The sequence below is a fragment of the Pezoporus wallicus genome, unplaced genomic scaffold, assembly GCF_028554395.1.
Source record: "Pezoporus wallicus isolate ANWC-B61680 ecotype Strahan unplaced genomic scaffold, APGP_CSIRO_Pwel_v1 contig_6155, whole genome shotgun sequence".
Classification (NCBI taxonomy): domain Eukaryota; kingdom Metazoa; phylum Chordata; class Aves; order Psittaciformes; family Psittacidae; genus Pezoporus; species Pezoporus wallicus.
Genome location: NW_026637610.1, coordinates 2909764 through 2932380, shown reverse-complemented (window position 1 = coordinate 2932380; position 22617 = coordinate 2909764). Strand labels below are relative to the sequence as shown.

Here is a 22617-nt window from a genome sequence, read left to right as displayed (position 1 = left end):
AAATTATCTTGTACTATGAACGAAGATGTCTTCTGTGAAGGTTACTATATATCCTTGATGTGTTTACCCATTTGGGCGTATTTTAACATCAAAAGCTCCTTTGCCAAATACCCTTTTCACTCCCTATTCCCCCAGTCTGAGTTTACCTGAAAGGAAACAAAAAAAGTATGGCATCTGAAAGCAGTGTTGAATTAAGGTTGGAAATGTGTGCTTTGTATTCCGTTGTGCTTGCAGGGCTGAGTACCTGTGTCTGTGACACAGTACACTGCGTCAGGTGGTCTAATTCCATAGTTGTTGGCATGATTCTTCCTTTTGCAAACCAAACCAGTAGAAATGAGGAGCAGGATGTAAAGCCACATCTGCTCACTTGCTGAGCTGCCATAAGCAAGTGAACTCCTTACACTGCTCTTCTAGCTGTTAATTCACAGCAAATAAGCTGACCCTCACTCACAGAGACATTTGGAGTGCTCTTCTCCCTGTGACTTCCTCATGCATATTGAAATTTGCATCTCTTGGTGGATCAGCAGATGCAGGTAAGTAAAAATGCCATGTCACTGCGTGGGCTAACCCTGATTTACTGTTGATTTGTGTTGAACTTTTCCTCATGGAAACTCCATTCTTTTAAATTTTGGCTGACACTGTATGGTAAAGCAGTAGCAGAAAGAGAAGTGTTCCATGGCTAAAACACCACTGCAGCAAAATACAGCAGACTGTAAGCACGCATCATGTTTTTTGAAGGCTTATTTTCAATAGAATATATTTAATATGCACCAGTGCTTCAGTTTAGGAAGGTACTAGGTGTAAAATGAAAAGCCTGGAGAAGTTCCATTATAAATATTTTATTTAAGAATATTGATTACACAAGATGTCATTTGTTATGAATCTGTGTACAGTTACTAGTTACACCATGAAGTGTAGTTAAGTATTTGTTTCAACATCTATTTGGCACTGTCCACAGGATGCTGTAAACATTAGTAACTTTATATGCTTCAGCTGCAGTGCTTCCTAAGTTATTCTCTAACATGATTTCATCAACATGTTGTACACAATTATACAGTTACTGAGTGTCAGTAAAAATTATAAAAACACCTAGAGTATTCATAATAAAAGTGAAGATGTGGTAAGACTTCAAATTACTGGACCCTTGCTTCTGTAAAAGTACAAGACTTGCTAGAGACATTTACTAAAACTACTGCACTGATATGTTAAACAAACTAATTCCCAAAATGCTGTCAAATACAGTTCTCAGTTTGACTTTCGTCTTGTTGATAATACACTTACAAGGACAGCAATGACAATGAGGTTGTGCTGAACACCAGTTTACAAGTCCTTCCCCCCAGATTTCTACAACCTCTGTTCAAAAACCTGCTCAGGTTCTGACCAGCTGGTGGCAGGATTCCTGTTTCTGCAGAGGTTTACAGAAATACCGTTGTTTTTAGGCTAGCAGAAGTGGGTGTACTGGGGTTTCCCATTACCAGCACTCAAGAAATAAAAAGGGAAAACCACAATTAATACTTCTCAAAGCAGGTAAGAAACCTCTCATATTTTGGTAGTTGTATTAAATGTGTAGGTATTTTAATGCTCTGTCTCATTATGTTCTTAAAAATTGTGGCCAGATCATAATGGAGCAGCTTTAAAGTCCACTATGGTCCCTGTTTTTTGGCGTACAACATAAAGTTAAACTTATTAAGCAAAATGCAGATATTTGCTAGCCAAGAAAAGGGGGGGGGGGGGAAGGCACTAGACCTAGTTCAGGTCAGCCTTAAGCAAACAACAAAGAGCACACAGTAAAGAGACATCCAAAACAACTCTGAGGAGAAATGTATTGACAAACTGTTGACACTTTTTGATCTGTGGCCTTCTAGAAGATCTCTTAAGTATCAATGACAGAATAAACTATTAGAACAAACACAGAAGTACTCTGTATTACAGATGTGCAGTTAGGACTAGGCCTTCACTGTAGTGGCTCCCACGTTGGGTAATTGGCAAGATCAAGCAATTCTGCTTAGTAGTTTTCCAAAATGCCTCAAGTATTTGTGTAGAAGGTGTAACAGATAAAGGAATGCCTATTGTGTGGTTTGGGGTAAATGGCAGCAAATCATTCTGGGTTGCTGAGGGGTGGTAATAATGTGCTTCACACGATTCTCTAAGCTTTCTCAAATGAGATACCTTGAGGTGTAGTCTTCTCTGCACAAGTCTGATTGTAAGAGAAGTCAAAAGTTTTAAAATCCAGGACAAGGGAAGAAGCATGAGTCCTTGAGTTGCATGTACAGCACTGCACATGTGGCTGAGTGCATTAGTGCCTCTGAAGTGGTGTGTGTGCAGACTGAAAGTTAGGCAGAGAGTAGCTGATGGTGTCCTGATCCAGTTAGCGTGGCAGGAGTTCAGGGGCATAAAACTGTAAAACACTGTGTTTGGCAGTGTGGGAAAGCAAAGCTTTCCTTGAAACACTGGGTTTATTCCAGTTACCATTAGAGAATGGCACTTTCTGTATGGCAGGCTTGTGGCTGCTTCTGGATAGAAGAGTAAATGTGCCAGGATTACCTGTGCAAACAGACTGTACCAGGTCATATTTAGACTATCAAATAGTCAGGACCATGAATGTAGAGAGGACTCTGCAATTAGTATGACCCAAGCCAGAAGATGGAGGGCCGCAGCATCTACGAACGCACAGTGTGGGACAGCTGCATGTACCTGCTGGTGCCCAGTACCAATGCTCTGCCTGGGTCGAGTTTGCATGGAGCAGCTTGCCTTGGGCAGGATTACAGACAGAACACAAACCTTAGTTTATGACTTTACACTTATAAGTAGAGAAGACATGAATTAATGCAAACTAATTTCATAGCGTTCAGTGTGAGGGAACTGTTTTTACTTGAAGTTTGCTAAGATGTCACTGAAAATGTTCAAGAAGAGGTGTGCATGGTGATCCTTGAAGATCAGCGTTGGACGGAAACGAATTGATCTGTCACCACAGCCTCCCAGCACAACACCTAAACCAAGCATAGAACAGGTCCTCTAGTCATTTCCATCCTTGCCAAACAGCCAGAAAATGAGGTTCACTTCACTGCAGGGGCTGGGAGAACTCCCCAAATCACTGCTAACCACACAGCAATACAGCACACAGTCAGGGGTTCAAAAGGGCCTCAAGCTGCACAGCAACTTAGCACACAGTGGGTGCCTGTAGCTAAAACACCTGAAATGTTGGGACTAATCTAAACAGCAGTGGAAAGAGCTCCAACAGCATCTGAGCCTTCAAAGCTGCCATGCTGTACTGGTTAAGTACCGCAGTGCCACAAAATGACACAATAGGTTTCTTCAAAATTGCAAGCTACTTCATTTTTAATGACAAAATATTAAAATAGCTCAGTGCTGGCAAACAACTTCCTGCAGTACTTCAAGTGCATGCTATTGTTTTTACCCCAGAATCAATTAAATTCTTTGAAAACTCCATGGCACAGAGCTGAGCTTGCCTTGCCTTTAGTCAGAGCCTTGGTTACCATGAAACAAACCACTTGCCTTCTCTCCCTGCTGTCTTAGTTTCCAAGAATTAAAAAAAATCAGTCTTTAAAATTGTGCTTTCACAATAGTTTAGATGCATCATGCCTGCTTCAAGAAATACGAGTAACAGCAGAAACTGACAGCAGCAAACCCAGGGCCCGCACACAGTTAAATTCAAAGGGCACATTGGGCTTCAGATACCTGGGCTTTTCTACGGCTGGTTATGAGCTCTGTAGTCAGAGAGGGATGTAGGTGTAGATCTGTGCCCATTTTAGGCAACATATTGTATTTCACTCTTGCGTATTCCATAAAACTCCTATCTTTTCCTCCCTTTCTCCTGAGTGACACATTAGCTTTCTTCTCATTTTCCTGATCTGTGTCTAGAAGTAATGTGTGCCTGGGTGCACCTAGGGTCACTGCAGAGGAATGTGAAAGGGATGTCACAAAAACTCCTGCCCTAGATAGAGCTCTTCAGCAATGTTAGACCTATACAGAAAGGTAAATGCACACCATGGAACAGACTGGTCTGATGTTTCTAGAAAATGTAAGTATTTCCAGAAAAGTTAAATACAGTTTTGTTTGTAATTATAGTACACATACCCCATAGGAAAAAGCAAAATTTAAAACATTACATACGCTACTGCTTGTCACTTGAAGCTAATCCACACACAAGCATTCTTACCTTTGTTTCTGGCTATTGTAATTAACTTGTTTCTAGTTGCATCATTTGGAGTGTCAAATGAACAAAATGTTCCTCTTCCTCTCACTCTGCTGATAAGATGGGGGTAACGAGCCTGCAAAGAGAGGTGAGGAAGTAGGGAGGGCAGCTGCTGCCCCAGAGGGGACCTGGTGGCAAACTCTGCTCCGCCACCATCCTCCTATGGAAACCTGCTGCCTCTGCCGCTACAGTGGAGCAGACCTATTGCAGGGGCTCGATGTCTCACCCAACCTGCAAGCTCTTTTCCCCATTCTCCTCTCTTAGAAGAGTAACCTTTTTTGGTAGTACCAGTTGTATTCTGGCCCTCCAAAGGACGAAGGTTATAATTTTTTGTGTTCTCCTGCCTGCTGTGCCTTGAGTTGTGGAGAGAGCAGAGACAGTATGTGGGTTTATCCTGTGCAAAATGCCTTTTGGGAGGCAAGCATCTGTGAGCCTACCCTTAAATGCCTGTCTTTATTTTCCTTCTCACATGGGGCTCCAGAGTTGAAGCTGGAGTTCCTCAGTCTAAGAGTCTGAAGCAGATGAGGTCAGGTCCTACCTGATGAGCAAATTTCAACTTCTTATCTCTAATCCTTCCAGGTGTTTACCTGTAAATCCAGCAGCCCGGTCAGTAGTGCTTTCCCGGCATGGGTCGCGTTGTTCAGAAGGTCTTCTCTTTTAATAACCCTGATGACTTCAGCAAGCAAAAGGTTCTTGGATGGGTCTCCAAGCCAGGTATTAAAAATCCGATAGGGCTTGGGAAAGAGTGGAAAGAGAATTGTGAAATATATTAACTGGCGAATCACTACAATAAAGAAAAGCAAGCTGTCAAACTGGTAAAGCAAACATGTGGTGTATGAAAAATCATGCATTCATCTCACCAACCCCCTTTTTTGTTGTAAAAGCACCATACAGCTGCCCTGCTGAGCAGAAACAAAGGGCAACTACTTTATGCTACAAATTCAGGTCATTCTGCCTTGCTGCTCTAACATCTCACTGAAACGTGGCTATAGATGACAGGGAAATCATCATCCTCTATATAGGTTTTACATTCAAGCGTTATGCTCTTCCACCTGCCTTTTTTTTTTTTTTCTTTCCTTCATTTATTGCATCTGAAGGGCCATTAATGCAAAGAAGAAATCTTACTGACAGAATCCAAAACGCTGGCATACAAGCTCTGAAGATAACAAGTTGCCCTACAGTTTGTGGTTGGATTTTGTACTGAAGGGTAGTTCATTAGGCTAAACCCAGTTCTCTCCCTCCCACCAGCTTTATGACCTTTGTGACTGACAGCAACTGGAATAAAAGCGAAGATACAACTACTTTTGTAGAAGCACAAAGCAAGTGTCTATGAAATAGCAGCTCCCTCCAGCTGAACCTGTGTTACTGAAGGAAAGCTTGTCTATTCCATGGCCACTACAGTTACTTGTGAACGAGTCTTCAGCTAGCATGAAGTTCACGTTCCATTGACAAATCTTACAGCATTCGGCCTGAACTCCTCTTTGTAGAAAAACCCTCCTGTCATCATCTTCTTACTGAAGGATACCACATCGGCTGGGTCATCCAGGCCCCAGTGTTCATGAGCCCAGAATTTTCCTGTGCAGCCACATCCTGTCTGCACCTCATCCACCAAGAAGGCACAGCCATGCTGTAGAGATAGATGTACAGAGCAGGGAATGAGCCCTCCTTTCCAAACCAAAAATGCCTCCCTTAGTGAACAGATAAATATAAGCCAGTTCCAACAGCCCTCCTGCCTCTCCCTTCACAGCTCCAAATCTCCCTTCCTCACCCCCCATCCCAACACCACTCCCTGCACTAGATTTCACAATTAAAAATTCAGCTGTTTGTCTCTGAATGGCACTAGAAACATATTTTCTACCTAAATTCACAAAGTACATGGTTTTATATAATCTTGGACATTTTCTAGAGGAGACCTGAAAACATGTGGGAAGAGCCTGGGTGGCATTTTCAAAGCCCTGAGGGAAGTAGAATATTATTTCTAGGAGGTTTGTTTGTTTGTTTGTTTTAAATAAGAATTCTCTGCTGCCAATCTGAGTCAGGCATTTGTGCGTAAAGGCAATACCAGCAGCATGATCCATTCAGTCCAGGGGTCTAACCTGATCCTGGCAGATCTGCCTTTTCAGATGTGTCTGCTGAAAGAGCTGCCCATTTTAGCCAGCAACGTGGCTTTTTATGTGAAGTACCATTCTGCTGAAACTTTGAGATAGGGAGATCAAGCTATGTCATCATATGGTAATGAAAAATAGGTGAATACTTTTGGCAGCATCTTGTTTTAGACAAGGCAAACCTTTTCACACTTCACCTCATTCATTCTATCACTGCAGCATGAGTAATTGTTAACTATGGGAAAAGCTGCTTTTTCTCGTGGCAGAACAGAATTTCCTAGACATCACCTATACCCCTTTCTGTAAGCACACAAATGTTTTGAGGGTGAAAAAAGTACTGAGTCAGTCTTACTGAGTACCATCACTTCTAAGTTACTTCACTTTCCAAGTATCAAGACATCTGCATTGTTTTACTGCAACATCTTTTTTTTTTTTTAATTAAAAACAAATCTGTCAACAAAATATCATCCTTTTCCAAACCTGCCTCTTCTGAAATTGTTTGAATCCCCTCAACAAATTTCCATTATAATTCAGAGAACAGTACTGTGAAATCCACAGTTAATGAATCAGAGCAATTTCTCTCTCAGACATTACAAGAAAGCACTAGGCGTGCATCCAATGGAAGAGAATGTTCTGTGTTGATAAGGGGCTGCCTGTATCTGAATACACAAACATAACTACCCCAACTGCTGTGAGGAGGCCTGGAGGCTCTCAGGTTGACTGAGGCAGGGGAGAGGGCCTCTGGAGACACCAAGAAGTATTTGCATGTTTAGCTACCACTGAGTGAACAGTGAAATATTTGATTACCTTTCTGGCAATATCCCGTAGCTTTCTGAAGAAGTCATCAGAAGCATGATTGTCCCCACCCTCTGACTGTATTGGTTCTACAATGATTCCAGCCACAATCTTCTTCCTTTTCCTGTACTTTACAATCAGGTCTTCCACCTGTAAATCAGACATTTATGGTACATTCGCCTTTCAGGAATTTGTACATTTCCTCCTAGAAAGGTTAAGTCTCAGCAACACAACTTCAACATTTCAGAGGCATTCCTGGCTATAAAGGTGTTAGGAACCCTGAGGTTTGGCACGTTTGCATAAGAAAAATGTGCCCCCAGCGCACCACAACCCCTCTGTAGTTTGTGTGGTGCTTCAAAATGTGCCCTATTTCAGTTCCAGTCACAGGGCACACCATGCCTTGCTCCCCACCACCACCTCAAAAGAGATCCCTGGAAGTGGCAGATCCTGGATCCCAGTAAGCCCAACAGGCAGTCACATGGTTCTGGTACCTGGAGACAGTTTTCCTCCCTTAAATGCTGCTCTGGCCACCTTTCTTCTCTCCGGGGCTAGAGAAGGCACAAAATCCCTGCCCACTCCCTCCCTGCAGCCATAGGTAGGACCACAGCCAGAAAGCTACCACAGAAAAGCTGAAAAACCTGAAAACACTGTTCCAGGTTCTCTTTGCAGAGGATTATACACACTGTGCTAGCTCTTTGCGAGCGTCCCTTTGCAAGATCTGGCAGACAGGTTCAGTGTGATACACAGAACTTCTCCTGCGTGTGGTATTTCACTTCGGTAGGGTTCATGTAGACCTCCAACTCACAGTAAGCTTAGCTGTTCCTCTGAAAGGCAGGGACAAACTCTGGACAGTAAACAACAGTGAATGCTGCTTTAATCTCATGCTGCTCCAACCCCTGAAAACATTCTTCTAGTGAAAACCAGCTAATCCTACTAATACTATTCATTATTTAAAAAAAAAAAAGCAGCTACAAAGCTGCCAGGGAATTTTTTTACCTCCTCTAAACAACGGGCTTCTTCCTGTTGATTCTCCTTCACAAAGTCTTCCAGAGGATACTTTAGCCTTGGAAATGGAGCAATAGGCCAGTCCAGCGATGGAATGTCCAATTTGTGAATTGCTTTAGAGTGAGTTGTAGCTAAGCAACCTAAACCCAGAAAAACAAAAATTGAAGTAATACCTGTCTAGGAACAATACAGGAAAAATGCTACCCAGAGGTGAAAAACTGCCTCACACCAGGACTGTAGAATTCTCTAATTGCTCTGGTTTTACTTTAGTTTCTGAAATACTGGGTAATTTGTTTAGCTAAGCTTAGTGAATTGCTCCAGCTTTTAAGTGTCAGGTTCCACATGCACAGTTGCCAAAGAACAGGAGAACCTCTGTCAATGTGAAAAGGGTGCTTAGATGAGATGAGTTTCACCTGACCAAATACAACTGCTTGCAAAGCTCAGAATGGGTGATGTGTTTACAACAGGGATCGAGCCAATATAAGATGGCAAAAATTAGTGACTTCTTGTGCGCATGTTGTGGTGATTTTACCCAGAAGTTACTTTTTTACTAGTACAGATAGAAACGTCAGATTCAGAATGAACATAAGAGACCTTCTGAAAATAATTATAATATATATAACATTAATTCCCACTGCCACTCAAGCACTCTGTTTCAGTACTAGTGTGGCTTGCAAGGTTCTTCAGTAAGTTTACACCTCTCTAATGGAAAACAGGAGACTAAGGAAAATAAAACACTTCTCAGACAGTGCAGCACTGAGAGGAGGCAAAGGGAGGAGGAGGAGGAGGTGTGCCCATGCTTGTCTTACCCAGTGTCCTCCCGTGGAAGCTACCCATGAAGGAGAGCATGGCATAGTCGGGGCAGCCGGGGGGCTGGAGGAAGAGCAGACAGGCAGCAGTCAGGGACACGGACACACGGCAGCGCTGCTGCCTCCCTCAACACTCCCAGTGGAGGCTGCCGCCGTCAGGCACCAGGCAGCATTAGTCACCCATTTAAACATACACATTTGTCATCCCCTAATAACTGCCCAGCCTCCTCAAATACATCATTAATACTAATGAATACTTGGCAGCTTACACTGTATCACAGTAACTCTTCACACGAGGTCACACAAAGGCTGAACATTCAGTAGGATTGGCCCTTTTTGTACAAACTGTGAGCATGTGTATGGGATGCTTGGGGATGGTGATCACCAGAAGTGATCATTAGTTTTACATGTCCTACACCATCTTATAAAATTCCTGCTCCTTCAGGTCATGATGTGCCATGTTATTTGTACTGGACAGCCATCTGTCGGACCAGGCTGTGAGCAGCATCAAGAACTTCATAATTCTGAAGACAAACAAAGTAAGCCCAACAAAACCCTACAAGAACCCTCCTCATTTTTAAAGCCAAATGAGCTCCCTAATCCCATGTGAATGCACTGAATGGTTGTCACTACAGAAGTGCCATAGATCAGGCTGGGACCAGCATGTTCAAATTTGTGATTGCAAGAGCCAAATCACCATCCATCTATCATGTAGGCTCCTCAGGCGATGTTTAGGTTGGATATTAGGAAAGAATGTCTTCACCAAGAGGGTGGTCAGGCATTGGAACAGGCTGCCCAGGGCAGTGGTGGAATCACCGTCCCTGTACGTGCTCACAAACCACATGGACGAGGCCCTTAGTGACATGGTTTAGTGGTGGCCTTGGCAGTGCTGGGGTTGGACTTCATAATCTTAAAGGTCTTTTCCAACCTCATTGAGTCTATGATTCTATGATGCCATGAAAAAAGGGAGAGCTTCCCAAGATTTACAACTGGGAAGGATGCAAGAATACAAGCAGCAGGTCTTGATATTTGTTGGGAGCAGTTTATATTTCACCATTTCCTACATTTACAAGCCCGAAATTCCACTTAAAAGATAAAGCTGATTTTTCTTCCCAATCTTCCCTTATAAATCCAAGCCAATGGTACCTCTGAGGTGTGGAAAAGAGCAAACATCACCTGGTTAATTACGCAGGATTCCAGTTCCTCCTTTGTGACGTTGTTATGGCCCCTCTCCTTGTTCTGCAAAAAAAACCCAAAGAACCCAATGATAGTTTTCCTGTAGCTGTAACCAAAGCAGTTATAGCTGAACCACAAATTAGTGATGCTGGTATGCCAAATTAGAGCCAATGAACACACTGACAGTGGCTCCTAGATAGTGACTGCAATCTGCATGTTCTGTATTTCCTTTTCTTTGTAATTTCTAAAGTTGTATCAATACAAAGTGAAAGCTCAGATGAAGACTTTTAAATAAAGATTTTATACTAGGTTGAACATAATTAACACCATGAACAAGACAACCTCCAAGCCTTACTTTGGTTTACAGTAACAGTTCTGATAATGAATAAATTCTCATTTTACATTGAAGCCTGCAAAAATATCTTAATACTTTACTCACTCTGTACCACAGAAATATTGCTTTAAAGGCATTTTCATTAGAGCAGGATCCGCAAGCCATGGTGATCACCTGTGACAGGCCCTTAGGAGCCACCTGTCAATGAAGACAGAAAATTACTCTAAAATATTACACATAATATCACATAGTACAAAGTGGTGATAACACTGCTCAGTCGTTAACATCATGAGCTTCAGTATAATGGGAGACTAACTGAGTCTAGGATGAGGAAAGACAATTCCCTATCAAAGTCTGTAACATCCTTTGATTTGCCCGTGCCCAAAAGCACAGAACATGGTAACTCATCACTGCTATCTCAAACTTACTGATAACAAAGATTCCTTCAGTCTTTCTGCAAAGTTCTCTGGAGGCAAAATTCCTAGGGCAGGTCTGTTGACAAAAGTGCTCTAGAAAGACAAAGAAAGACAAATTGTTAGGTTTTACTATCATATAAAAAGGATCATGTTGATACCAACGCAGTTACATTTTATTCTCATTACAAATACTTAGGCAGAAATTTGTATTGTGGCAAGAAGGGGTTTTAAAACCAGAGGACAATACTCATGTCTTAGAAAATGTTTTTCTGCCTCACTCTTAATACTTCATTCTTGCAGGACTCCTTAGAGAAGGGGCACACTAACTGATACTGACATCTCCTCTGCAGTATTGCCATTTTAGTTGCTCAATCTCGTTTTTCCTTATACACAGGGAATATACTTCAAAATCTTAATTATTTGTCTTTAGTTTGTATAGCTAAATCTAAACACAATTAGCATAGCAGCATTTTCTTCCTTATTGAGCCTCAAGACAGACCATTTCACAACACTGTTCTTATAAACATCCTCCAGATACTATTACAGTGGGAATCAGGGCAACAAGGCAAATGTGAACTTAAAGGATAGGGGCTACATCTGAGAAAGATAACACGCACGCAAGGATCAGCAACACAACACTACAAAAAAATAGATTCTTGACAAAAATTTGTGCTCATTGGCATGCTGTCTCCCTTCCAGACTCCTCAGGCATGTAGAGTAATGGGCAGTGCAGCACAGAGATGGTGAGAAGCTCCCCTGTATGTTATTACCCCAGTACTCAATATCATGCTTTTAATCACGCTCCAGAAGATTGACTGTGATATATCCAGACAGAGGTGCAGATTTGGGTACATGGAAAAGCTTTGTCACCAACAGTGAAGCCATGGAATGGGTTGCCTCAAGAGGCTGTACAGCCTCCCTCCTTGCAGACTGCATGATCCAGATAAAGCCCTGAGCAACCTAGTCTGACTCACACCTTTGAGAAAGGTACTTCTGGTGTCAGAAGGTATGGTGGGAATACTGAGCCACTGGCCCACACAGGCAATTCTGGAACACCCTCAGTCTCCCCAGTCCACTAACAGAGATTAATGTCGTGTTTATGCAATTAATGTAAATTAAGTGTCATGGATTAAAACTGACTCATCATTGCTCTTAGTCTTTGTAGCTAACCTTATTTGAGTCATAATGTGCTACTTCGTATTTTAAATTAAACTTGCTCAGGAAAAGACAAGCTCAATAAGTCTGCCACCTGCAAAGCAGCGTTATTTGCCCTTATTTTTGTTATTCTTCTTGTTATAACAAGTCATTGTTGAAATTAAAGGCTGAGCTTCAATGACTTATATCTTTATGGGTCTCCAGAGGGAACACGCTGCCTCCGCCAAAACATCTGTATTTTCACTGCAACTCAAAGCTTGCACATTTATGAGCATCTTTCAATCTTTCTCCTCAATTTGTACTCATTTTTTTCAGACGTGTAGACCACAGCAAGGGGCATGAGTGGTCACTGTGCCTGCAAGAACACTGCATCAGAATTCAGACATGTAGACCACAGCAAGGGGCATGAATGGTCACTGTGCCTGCAAGAACGCTGCATCAGAATTCAGACGTGTAGACCACAGCAAGGGGCATGAGTGGTCACTGTGCCTGCAAGAACACTTCATCAGAATTCTTAGGGAAGAACAAAGATCACACGAGATGTAACAGAGTGTGAGATAGGACTTCGTAACTTGAACAAGTGTCTCATTTCCAAAACATCATTTCAACAGACTCAAGCTTAAAAACCCCCCACAACCTGAGCAAGGATGTTACTGACAGATTAACAAAAAGCTTTTGTTTAGTGTGTAAGAGAAATCTTACTTGACTTTTTGTCTCAGCTTAGAAGTAAATTTTCATCTCAAGTCAGATAAGAGGCCATAAATTTGTTGTGAATTTGATTATGGGCTCTCACAGTCAATTGACATTTGCTACTGAGCAGAAAGTTGTGTTTTTCTTTTGTTGCTAATGAGATGCTCAGCACTGACAAGAAGAGAACATTGACATCAAGCTGCTGTAGTCCCAGATGAACAGATGCACATTCTGTTCTCTATACCTGGCTACAGAGAGGGTATGTGGAGCATTACAACCAACCAAATAAGAAAGCACTGATCCCATCATGAACAGTAATCAAGGGCCCTCCCTCAATGTGTACTGCTCAAAAGAAGTACTTTCACAATAAAGCTGGTGCTTTATCTGCAGGCAGAGCCCGGCACACACTCCTGTCTGCAGTGGGTTTGCCAGCACAGCTTCACCAAGGGCAAGTCCTGCCTGACCTACCTGGTGGCCTTCTATTACGGAGTTACTATTTCAGTGGACAAAGGAAGGGCTACGGATGTTGTCCATATGGACACCTGTAAAGCCTTTGACACGGTCCCTCACAACATCCTTCTCTCTAAATTGGAGATCTATGGATTTGATGGGTGGACTGTTCAGTGGAGGAGGAACTGGCTGGATGGTCACATCCAGAGGGTAGTGGTCAATGGCTCAATGTCTGGATGGACAAGAGTGACAAGTGGTTTCCTCAGGGGTCCATACTGGGACCAGTACTCTTCAATATCTTCATCAACAACAGACAGTGGGATTGAGTGTGCCGTCAGCAAGTCTGCAGATGATGCCAAACTGAGTACTGCAGCTGACATGCCTGAGGGACAGGAAGCCATCCAGAGGGACTTGGACAGGCTCAACAGGTGGGTCCATGTGAACCTGATGAGGTTCAACAGGGCCAAGTGCAGGGTCCTACACCAGGGTCAGGGCAACCCTTGGTACCAATACAAGTTGGGGGATGAAGGCTTTAAGAGTAGGTCTGAGGAGAAGGACCTGGGGGTATTGGTGGATGAAAGACTGGAGATGACCCAGCAGTGTGTACTTGCAGCCCTGAAGGTCTATTGTATCTTGGGCTGCATTCAAAGAAGCACGGCTACCAGGTCAAGGGAGGTGATTCTGCCCCTCTGCTCTGCTCTGCTCTGGTGAGACCCCACCTGGAGCTCTGTGTTCAGCTCTGCACTCCTCAGTACAGGAAAAACATGGAGCTGTTGGAAAGGGTCCGGAGGAGGCCACAGAAATGATCAGTGATGGAGCACCTCTGCTATGAGGAATGACTGAGAGAGTTCGGGTTGTTCAGCCTGGAGAAGACAAGACTCTGGGAACACCTTTCTGCAGCCTTTCAGTTCTTAAAAGGGGGCTATAAGAAAGATGGGGAGAAACTTTTTAGGAAGTCCTATTGCAACAGGATGAGGGGTAAACAGGTTTAAACTAAAAGAGGGGAGATTCAGGCTGGACATGAGGAAGAAACTCTTTACAACGAGGGTGGTAAAATACTGGCACAGGTTGCCCAGCGAGGTGGTGGATGCACCATCCCCGGAGACATTCAAGGCCAGGCTGGACGTGGTTCTGAGTGATATGGTCTAGTTGAAGATGACATCCTGCCCAGGCCATACCCAGGCTAGAGCCTGCTGGATACCCAAAATGCACAGGGAGGTGCAGACTGATGTGGTTTAGTGCTGCCCTCCCAGTAGATTGGGGCAGGTTTCAGAAATCGGAATAGGGGACCAGCAAAAGCTTTGATGCTCATATGTGGGACAGAGGGGTCCTGGCTGCACTATCCACTCTGGGCTTTGGAGGCAGTTCCTTTGGAAGCAGCAGATCCCATCATACTTTAAAGTGAGTCATTAAGCATTATCAGTTTAAGAGAAAAGTCAGCATGCCCACCACAGGGAGGAGGGGATGCCTTCAAGTACTTCGTGTTTTAATTCACTTACCAAGTTCTGTGGCTGCTGCAGAAGCTTTATCAGAGATGGATGGCTGTAACCTAATAAAAAAGGAACAAAGAAAGAAAATAGTTATTTCCATCTGGTTTCAATAAACTAATGTGAAGATTAACCTAGACTATAACCTCAACTTAATGCTTGACTGCTTCTGTGTAACTTGTGTATGTTTTAGCAAATAGTAATAGAACTTCTTTTGAAGTTAATGTACTTTAGCTTCAAATATTTTTTACAAAATACATTAATCTGGAACTTTGGTACAAATTTTGTGTCAGGAAATAGCAAAACTTATGTAAATACTGAAAGTTAAAAACTGAACACAAAAATAAATGAACAAGACATGGATCTTTTGCCTGACAAGGCCTAACTGAAGCATTATAGTTACTGTAGAACTATTAACCACTTGCTTGCTCTCCTTTCTAGATTTCCCACATGTACTTGGTTTCTGTACAGTGCAACATGTGAACCTCTCCTCTTCCTCAGTTAAGAGCAGCTTTGCATTCTGCCAGTGCAGCCCACAAGCTGTTGTTTCTGTAGGTCACCATTTAGCTCTGGTATAGAAGCGTCTCCAGTCTCTCCTCCCTGACACAGGCTGCTTGCTATTCTCACTCACCACAACCCTGATCTGCTAGACTTGTGTGGCTTTCACCATGCAGTGACCACCCACCACCGTGGAGGGAAGGTCCCCATGCAGCTCTGTTCATTACAGTAGCTGGAGCTATGCCTTCATAGCAATCTTTATCATCCTTGAGTATCAGGCTGATTATTCCCAACACAGTGACAGAGCTTCCCCCCTCCCTTCCCCCCCTGTGCTTTCTAACTGACTGGATTTTTCTTCATTGCAAAGTCAACATTCCCCGTTTCTTCCATGCCATTCCTCAGTATTTGGCAGCTGACCATACAAAACAGACATGCAAAAATCCACATTTACTGTTTTCCCAAAGAAAGCTCACTTAGGAATTGTAATTTCACTGCATTACAGTGTGCTAACAAAACGTCAGCAAGGGCTTTTTGTCCTTCAGCAGCTCCAGCCAGGCAGTGCAGGGTAACCTTACTAGCACAGCCATGCTGTTCTCAGAGCTGGCTGTTGGTTGCTGAAGAGCACATGCTATGCCAGACACAGTAGGGACAAGCCCTGGGACTCCGGCAGAACTTTGCCAGTGGCTTTACAGCGCTCCTTGACATCAGTCGCAGTTGGGCAGCGTTCACCACACCACCCTCTGCAGTGCTACCTCCACACAATGTGCAGAGTGCTGCCAAAACTGGGTTTGAGAGTTGTGCCTCCATACTGTCCAGATTGTCAGGCAGTCATACACTGGCATTTATCTGCATGCATGAAGATTCACATTCCAGCCAGGCACACTGCAGATGTTCATGTGTGATCATTAACAGTCCCACAGGAAGGAAGAGGCTTTCTACATAGACAGCCATGCACTTGGACCTCGTGGGCTGTGATAAACACCCAAATCTAACCCGCCACAACCCATTCATCATTCCAAGACACCTGCCTGAAAATCTTTGTTTCTCATAAATTCATATACCTCAGCTGTGCATCACCATAAAAACACCCCGTTTGACAAACTGCTGTCTTGTATTAAAGCAGCAGATTCTGCTCTTTTCACTTTCTTTCATGACCAGTTTTTTGTTCCTTCTAGTTTTCCTTACTTGGGAAAAGATGCAACAATGTGTCCTTTTTATCCAGAAACACCAAGATACTAAGGATGCTTTGGATCTAACACAAGAAGGACTGATGCGACTTGCTTGCTTACCGGTAAACCAACCTATCTGATACAAAAAAAAAAAACAACAAAGGAGCCCAAAAAATTTCATTTGAAGCCTGATTTCTAATGTATGAAGTGCCAAATCCAGAGATTAACATCATCTTTTATATAGCCTTTTAGAAACAGTTGGAAACTTCATCTTCCCTACTGCTCAAGAAGTCAGCCCGCTCTAATTTTATCACAAAAGCTTATCAAGCCAGTGCAGCTGAATGACAACAGCCCTGATTATCCTGGCTGAGCAATGGAGCTTTAGGCTACTGCATTAACAAATCAATTATAAATTCTGTTTTGAGTATTTTAGTTCAAAACAAGGAAATGCACAGATTGTTTTAGCTGCATGTCATGCTGCAAAGAATCTGTTGAAATTATTATCAAGAGAATCCGAGCAGTTATTTGTGACACAGACAACTAAATCTGCATTGCACCTGCTGTCATGGGAAGAGCTGTTGCTAGGCTGGAAGCTGTGTCACTGTGAGCTATAGCTGTGCTACTGCTGAAAGCACCTTTGAGAGTATACTCGGTATTTTAGAAGTCTCCAAACTAAACTCACAGAACTTTGTTATAAATAGCTACCACTACTCAGGAGCTTAACCATTAACTCTGCTATTGCTGGTAAAGACATGTAACACTGCTGCTGCTGTCAAGATGCATGAATAATGCAGAGATGTTTGTATCTTCTCTTAAGTAACACAAATTCAAGGCTTCTATTACCCGTAACTTACCCCTTCCCACCCACACGAGGTGTGTTTTCCATTCTCTTCATTTCAGGCCCAGCGGTCCTCCTAACATTCCCTATTCAGCTGATGGATCCCCAAACAGGCCCCAGAAGGAGAAGAGAGAATCCTTAGAGCCCAGCTGTTTCTAAAAGATGCTGAGCTGGTACATGGGTTAACAGTCATAAAGTAACACCAGGAAAAACTAAGCGGTTCAATAACTATTACACAACTGTGGCAGACAAATTCAGGAAGCTCTAGGCTGAGATGTCAAACAGTAGCATGCTTCACTGCGATAACCAATGTGAGGGTTTGTAGCTTTAGGAATCCACTCTCATATACACTCCTTCCAGAAGTGACAGGGCTGGCTCTTAAGAGGACACCTGCTTCATCACTCTTGGTGTGTGTCTAGATCAATGTGACAGGAAAGTACATGTCCTCAGGCTCATGAATGTGCCTCTTTACACGAGAAAAAAACTGGAGGCTGCTAAAACAATGAGACGGAGAAAGCCCAAAGAATCCATTTGATCCAAGCAGCAGGCTGCTGTCAATAATATCCAACTACACCTCTGCATAACCCCAAACACAACAGGCCTTCCCAGCACTGAAACCTGTGTTTCATTTAACATTTCAGGATGGTTGCCAGTACACATGCTGATAGAATCTCCACTTGTATTTAGCTCCACGGTGTTTCTAACTCCAGACAGACTAGATACAGATTTAAAGGAGTATATTGTACCACAGCTTTCCAAAAACCATGATAAAAAATGGTTTTAATTTTTGGTTTTCAGCAAGAAACAGCCCAGAACATCTTTGCCTGGAGGTTTTTTTTACTTTAATTCTTATCTCACCACACAGGCACTTATTATCTCTCAAGCTCTGCTGATAAATACATTGAGGTGGCAGACCATTATTAAATCTCAGGGCATCTTGACAGATTCATAAAAGGTTTTATTGGATTTACTTGCAGAGAGATAAGCACAGATGACTCGCAAGCACATTGTGATCTTGTTTTGGTGTCCCAGTCTAGAACCTAATGCTGTCACCAAGAGGGATGTTATTAGTAACCTCTGCAGCTTCAGATAGTCAGTCTTGTCATTCAGTGCAACTTAAAAAAAACCAAACGAATGCCATGTGGTCAATTAGATTTAGGTCAGCCTGTAAATATTCCATTTCCATTTACCCTTTGTTGCTATAAAGGGTATCACAGCCATTATCTGAAAAGGTATATGAAGAAGTGCACTATAGTCCCCTTGTGACTGAGGAACATGTCCTCTAGGACAAAAAAAACCCACAGTTTATTCTCACAAGCAAATTGCCACAGATGAGGGAGGAACTAGACGGCTTAGCTGATACAGATGGCTTATCAGTTACAGGTACTGGAGTCTTACATCTACGTCACCAGTTTCATTCAACCAGAAAAAGTAAACTGCAGAAGCCCCTGCCCATTTCTGCCTGTTAAGAAAATATTTCCACCTAAAACTTAAACGTTTTATACACAAAAACTGTATTAAAAGAGGTGTGCTTGCACCATCAGGCATTAGAAAGTCAGAAAGGCTCAGTGCACCACATGAACAACCTTCATTTCATTCTTTTGGAGTATGCACGGACATTCATAGAATCATAGAATAGTTAGGGTTGGAAAGGATCTTAAGATCATCTAGTTCCAACCCCCCTGCCATGGGCAGGGACACCTCACACTAAACCAAATCACCCAAGGCCTTGTCCAACCGGGCCTTGAACACCACCAGGGATGGAACATTCACAACCTCCCTGGGTAACCCATTCCAGTGCCTCACCACCCTCACAGTAAAGAACTTCTTCCTTCTATCCAATCTAAACTGCCCCTGTTTAAGTTTGAACCCATTACCCCTTATCCTATCACTACAGTCCCTAATGAAGAGTCCCTCCCCATCATCCCTATAAGCCCCCTTCAGATACTGGAAGGCTGCTATGAGGTCTCCACGCAGCCTTCTCTTCTCCAGGCTGAACAGCCCCAACTTTCTCAGCCTGTCTTCATAGGGGAGGTGCTCCAGTCCCCTGATCATCCTTGTGGCCTCCTCTGGACTTGTTCCAACAGTTCCGTGCCCTTCCTATGTTGAGGACACCAGAACTGCACACAATACTCCAAGAGAGGTCTCACGAGAGCAGAGTAGAGGGGCAGGATCGCCTCCTTCGGCCTGCTAGTCACGCTCCTTTTGGTGCAGCCCAGAATACGGTTGGCTTTCTGGGCTGCAAGCACACACTGAAGCCAGCTCATGTGCATTTTCTCATTGACCAACACCCCCAAGTCCTTCTCCACAGGGCTGCTCTGAATCTCTTCTCTGCCCAACCTGTAGCTGTGCCTGGTATTGCTTCAACCCAGGTGTAGGACCTTGCACTTGGCATGGTTAAACTTCATGAGGTTGGCATCAGCCCACCTCACAAGCGTGTCAAGGTCCCTCTGGATGGCATTTCTTCCCTCCAGCATATCAACTGAACCACACAGCTTGCTGTCATCAGCAAACTTGCTGAGGGCGCACTCAATCCCACTGTCCATGTCACCAACAAAGATGTTGAACAAGACCGGTCCCAACACCGATCCCTGAGGGACGCCACTCATTACTGGTCTCCAGCTGGACATTGAGCCATTGACCACAACTCTTTGTGTGCGGCCATCCAGCCAGTTCTTTATCCACCGAGTGGTCCATCCATCAAATTGATGTCTCTCCAATTTAGAGACAAGGATGTTGTGTGGGACAGTGTCGAACGCTTTGCACAAGTCCAGGCAGATGACATCAACTGCTCTACCCCTGTCCATCAGTTCTGTAGCCCCATCATAGAAAGCCACCAAATTGGTCAGGCAGGATTTCCCCTTAGTGAAGCCATGCTGGCTGTCACCAAGCACCTTGTTGATTTTCATGTGCCTTAGCATGCCTTCCAGGAGAATCTGCTCCAAGATTTTGCCAGGCACAGAGGTGAGACTGACTGGGCCGTAATTCCCTGGGTCATCCATTTTTCCCTTCTTGAAAATGGGGATTATATTTCCCTTTTTCCAGTCATCGGGAACTTCACCTGACTGCCATGATTTTTCAAATATGATGGCCAGCGGCTTAGCAACTTCATTCACCAGCTCCTTCAGGACCCACGGATGGATCTCATCAGGACCCATGGACTTGTGCACGTTCAGGTTTTTTAGATGGTCTCGAACCAGATCCTCTCCTACAGTGGGCCCAAGGTCTTCATTCTCACAGTCCCTGCTCTACCTTCCAAGACCTGGGTGGTGTAGTCAGAGCCTTTGTCAGTGAAGACCAAGGCAAAGAAGTCATTCAGAACCTCAGCCTTCTCCAAACCCAGGGTAGCCAGTTCTCCCAAGAGCTTCCAGAAGGGGCCTATGTTGTCCCTAGTCTTTTTTTTATTCGCTATGTACCTATAGAATCCCTTCCTGTTATCATTAACATTCCTAGCCAAGTTTAATTCTAACTGGGCCTTAGCTTTCCTAACCTGGTCCCTAGCTTCCCAGGCAACATCCCTATACTCTTCCCAGGCCGCCTATCCTTGCTTCCACCTTTTATAAGCCTCTTTTTTCATTTGAATTTTCCTCAGCAGCTCCTTATCCATCCAAGGAGGTCTCCTGACCCTCCTGCTGCACTTCCTTCTAGTTGGGATGCAACACTCCTGAGCCTATAGCAGGTGATCCTTGAATATCAACCAACAGTCTTGGGCCCCCCTGCCCTCTAGGGCTGTATCCCATAGAACCTTACTAAGCAGATTCCTGAAGAGGCCAAAGTCTACTCTTTTGAAGTCCAGGGCAGTGAGCTTGCTACATGCTCTTCTCACTGTCCTGAGGATCTTGAATTCGACCGTCTCATGATCACTGCATCCAAGGCTGCCCTGGAGCATCACATTTCCAACATGCCCTTCCCTGTTGGTGAGCACGAGGTCAAGCATGGCACCTCTCCTTGTTGGCTCCTCTATTACTTTCTTTCAACTGCATGACCATGCACTAGTTTCTCAAATCAGCATTTCTTGTGTGAAGAACGGGAGGTCTTGAACATTAAATGCACTTCCTTTCCTAGACCCCTATTGTCCAATCCGACTCAAGTTAGATGATCATTGGCACACAAGCATTGTGCTTCTTTGTTTCACTCCTGTTTCTACATCAGCAGTGACAAAGAAGTTAACTCAGTGCAGCATCTAGTTAAAAGATAAAAATTATCTAGAACTTCTGTTAATGAAAATAAGCTGCAAAAATTTAAGAGCTCTGGAATAATTACACATTTACTGAGGTGCTGCACGAGAGCAACAATACTAACTGTCTGCAAAGGAGACTGGGATAACTACAAACTCACTGCCATAAGACCCACAAGGTCTTCGGTAACAGAATTTTGGTAATGACCTGAACAGCACTGAATTCTGTTTCCCAATAAGGGAGGCCTGTAGGGATGATTTTGAGTCATCACAGTTTCTATATATAGCACAACATCTACCTTTTAAATTACCCCAGCACTCCTGCTCTTTCTGCTTTTGCAGAAATATATTTTTAAGCAACTGATAGGAACCATGGACAAGGAACAAACTGAACACCTACTGAAACCTGTATACCTTGCAGTTGGAGCCTACATCTCTGCCTTGCTGCTTTTCCTTCTTGAAACGCTTCATGAAAACGTAAAATTAGCTGACTTTCCCAAGTAGTTGATACACCCCATTGCTTGGTTCCTCAGCCCGGCTGGCCTGCATTTGCTTCCATCCAGCACCACAGTTCAGTGTTTGGTCTTTTTTCATCCTATTGGAGTCCGTATGGAAAACTCCTTTTTTTCAGTTCTTTCGAGATAGAAGTGTTAACTAAAGCATATAATTTATTGTTAAAATGTTCAAGTCATGTTTGTTAACGTTTAAAACAGTAACATACTGTTACAGAATCACAAAGTAACAAATCCAAGCAAACAAAGACCACCTAAACCATGGAACTTGCATATTCAAGTTAAGATTAATACTAGAGCACCTTCCACATACCACTATGTACTTCCAGTGAGTATTCAGTATTCAGTACTGTCAGTATTCAATTTGTAGTTTCTTTAGCTGTTCAAAAACACCACACGTAATACACAGCATTGAGGTGTACCCTGACTGCAATAAGGCATACCTTACGTCTGCTTTGTTTTTCTATCCAACCGTCTTCCCTGGTAGTGGCCAAGATAGATAAGAAAATGACAACTTGAGGACAAAGCAAGAAGCTTTGGTACAACTGCCTCCTACCTATTGGGATGGATGAAATCTGAGAGTAGAGATCGAGCATGCGATTGCCATCTACATCTACAAGGTAGTTGCCTCGGCTCTCTTCATAGTTGCAAAAAAAATGTACAGCATCCGCATTCTGAAAGGAGAAAACAAACAATTAATGCTTTAAAATGTAGTAGTGTGTAGGTAGGTTCAACTAATGGCTCTACAGCAAAATCTGATAATATCTAACAATAAGATACAAAGG

General features: G+C 43.3%; 1 protein-coding gene and 1 long non-coding RNA gene across 2 annotated transcripts in view; one reads left to right on the top strand and one right to left on the bottom strand.

Annotated features, from left to right (window-relative positions):
* The first annotated feature begins 280 nt into the window (after positions 1-280).
* Positions 281-12115, top strand: LOC130597781 (uncharacterized). The gene is made up of 2 exons (XR_008971860.1): positions 281-533; positions 11556-12115. It is a non-coding gene; the product is annotated as an uncharacterized LOC130597781 (long non-coding RNA).
* The window catches only part of ABAT (4-aminobutyrate aminotransferase), a 32748-nt gene continuing 10954 nt past the window's right edge, over positions 824-22617 (bottom strand). The window contains exons 4-15 of the mRNA XM_057406641.1: positions 22389-22506; positions 14651-14700; positions 10869-10949; positions 10546-10638; positions 10107-10169; positions 8931-8994; positions 8113-8261; positions 7129-7266; positions 5676-5843; positions 4804-4950; positions 4181-4292; positions 824-2990 (exon numbers count right to left, since the gene is read on the bottom strand). Of these exons, the coding sequence (XP_057262624.1) occupies positions 2869-2990; positions 4181-4292; positions 4804-4950; positions 5676-5843; positions 7129-7266; positions 8113-8261; positions 8931-8994; positions 10107-10169; positions 10546-10638; positions 10869-10949; positions 14651-14700; positions 22389-22506 (1305 nt within the window). The 3' untranslated portion in view covers positions 824-2868. The remainder of the gene's footprint in view (positions 2991-4180; positions 4293-4803; positions 4951-5675; positions 5844-7128; positions 7267-8112; positions 8262-8930; positions 8995-10106; positions 10170-10545; positions 10639-10868; positions 10950-14650; positions 14701-22388; positions 22507-22617) is intronic.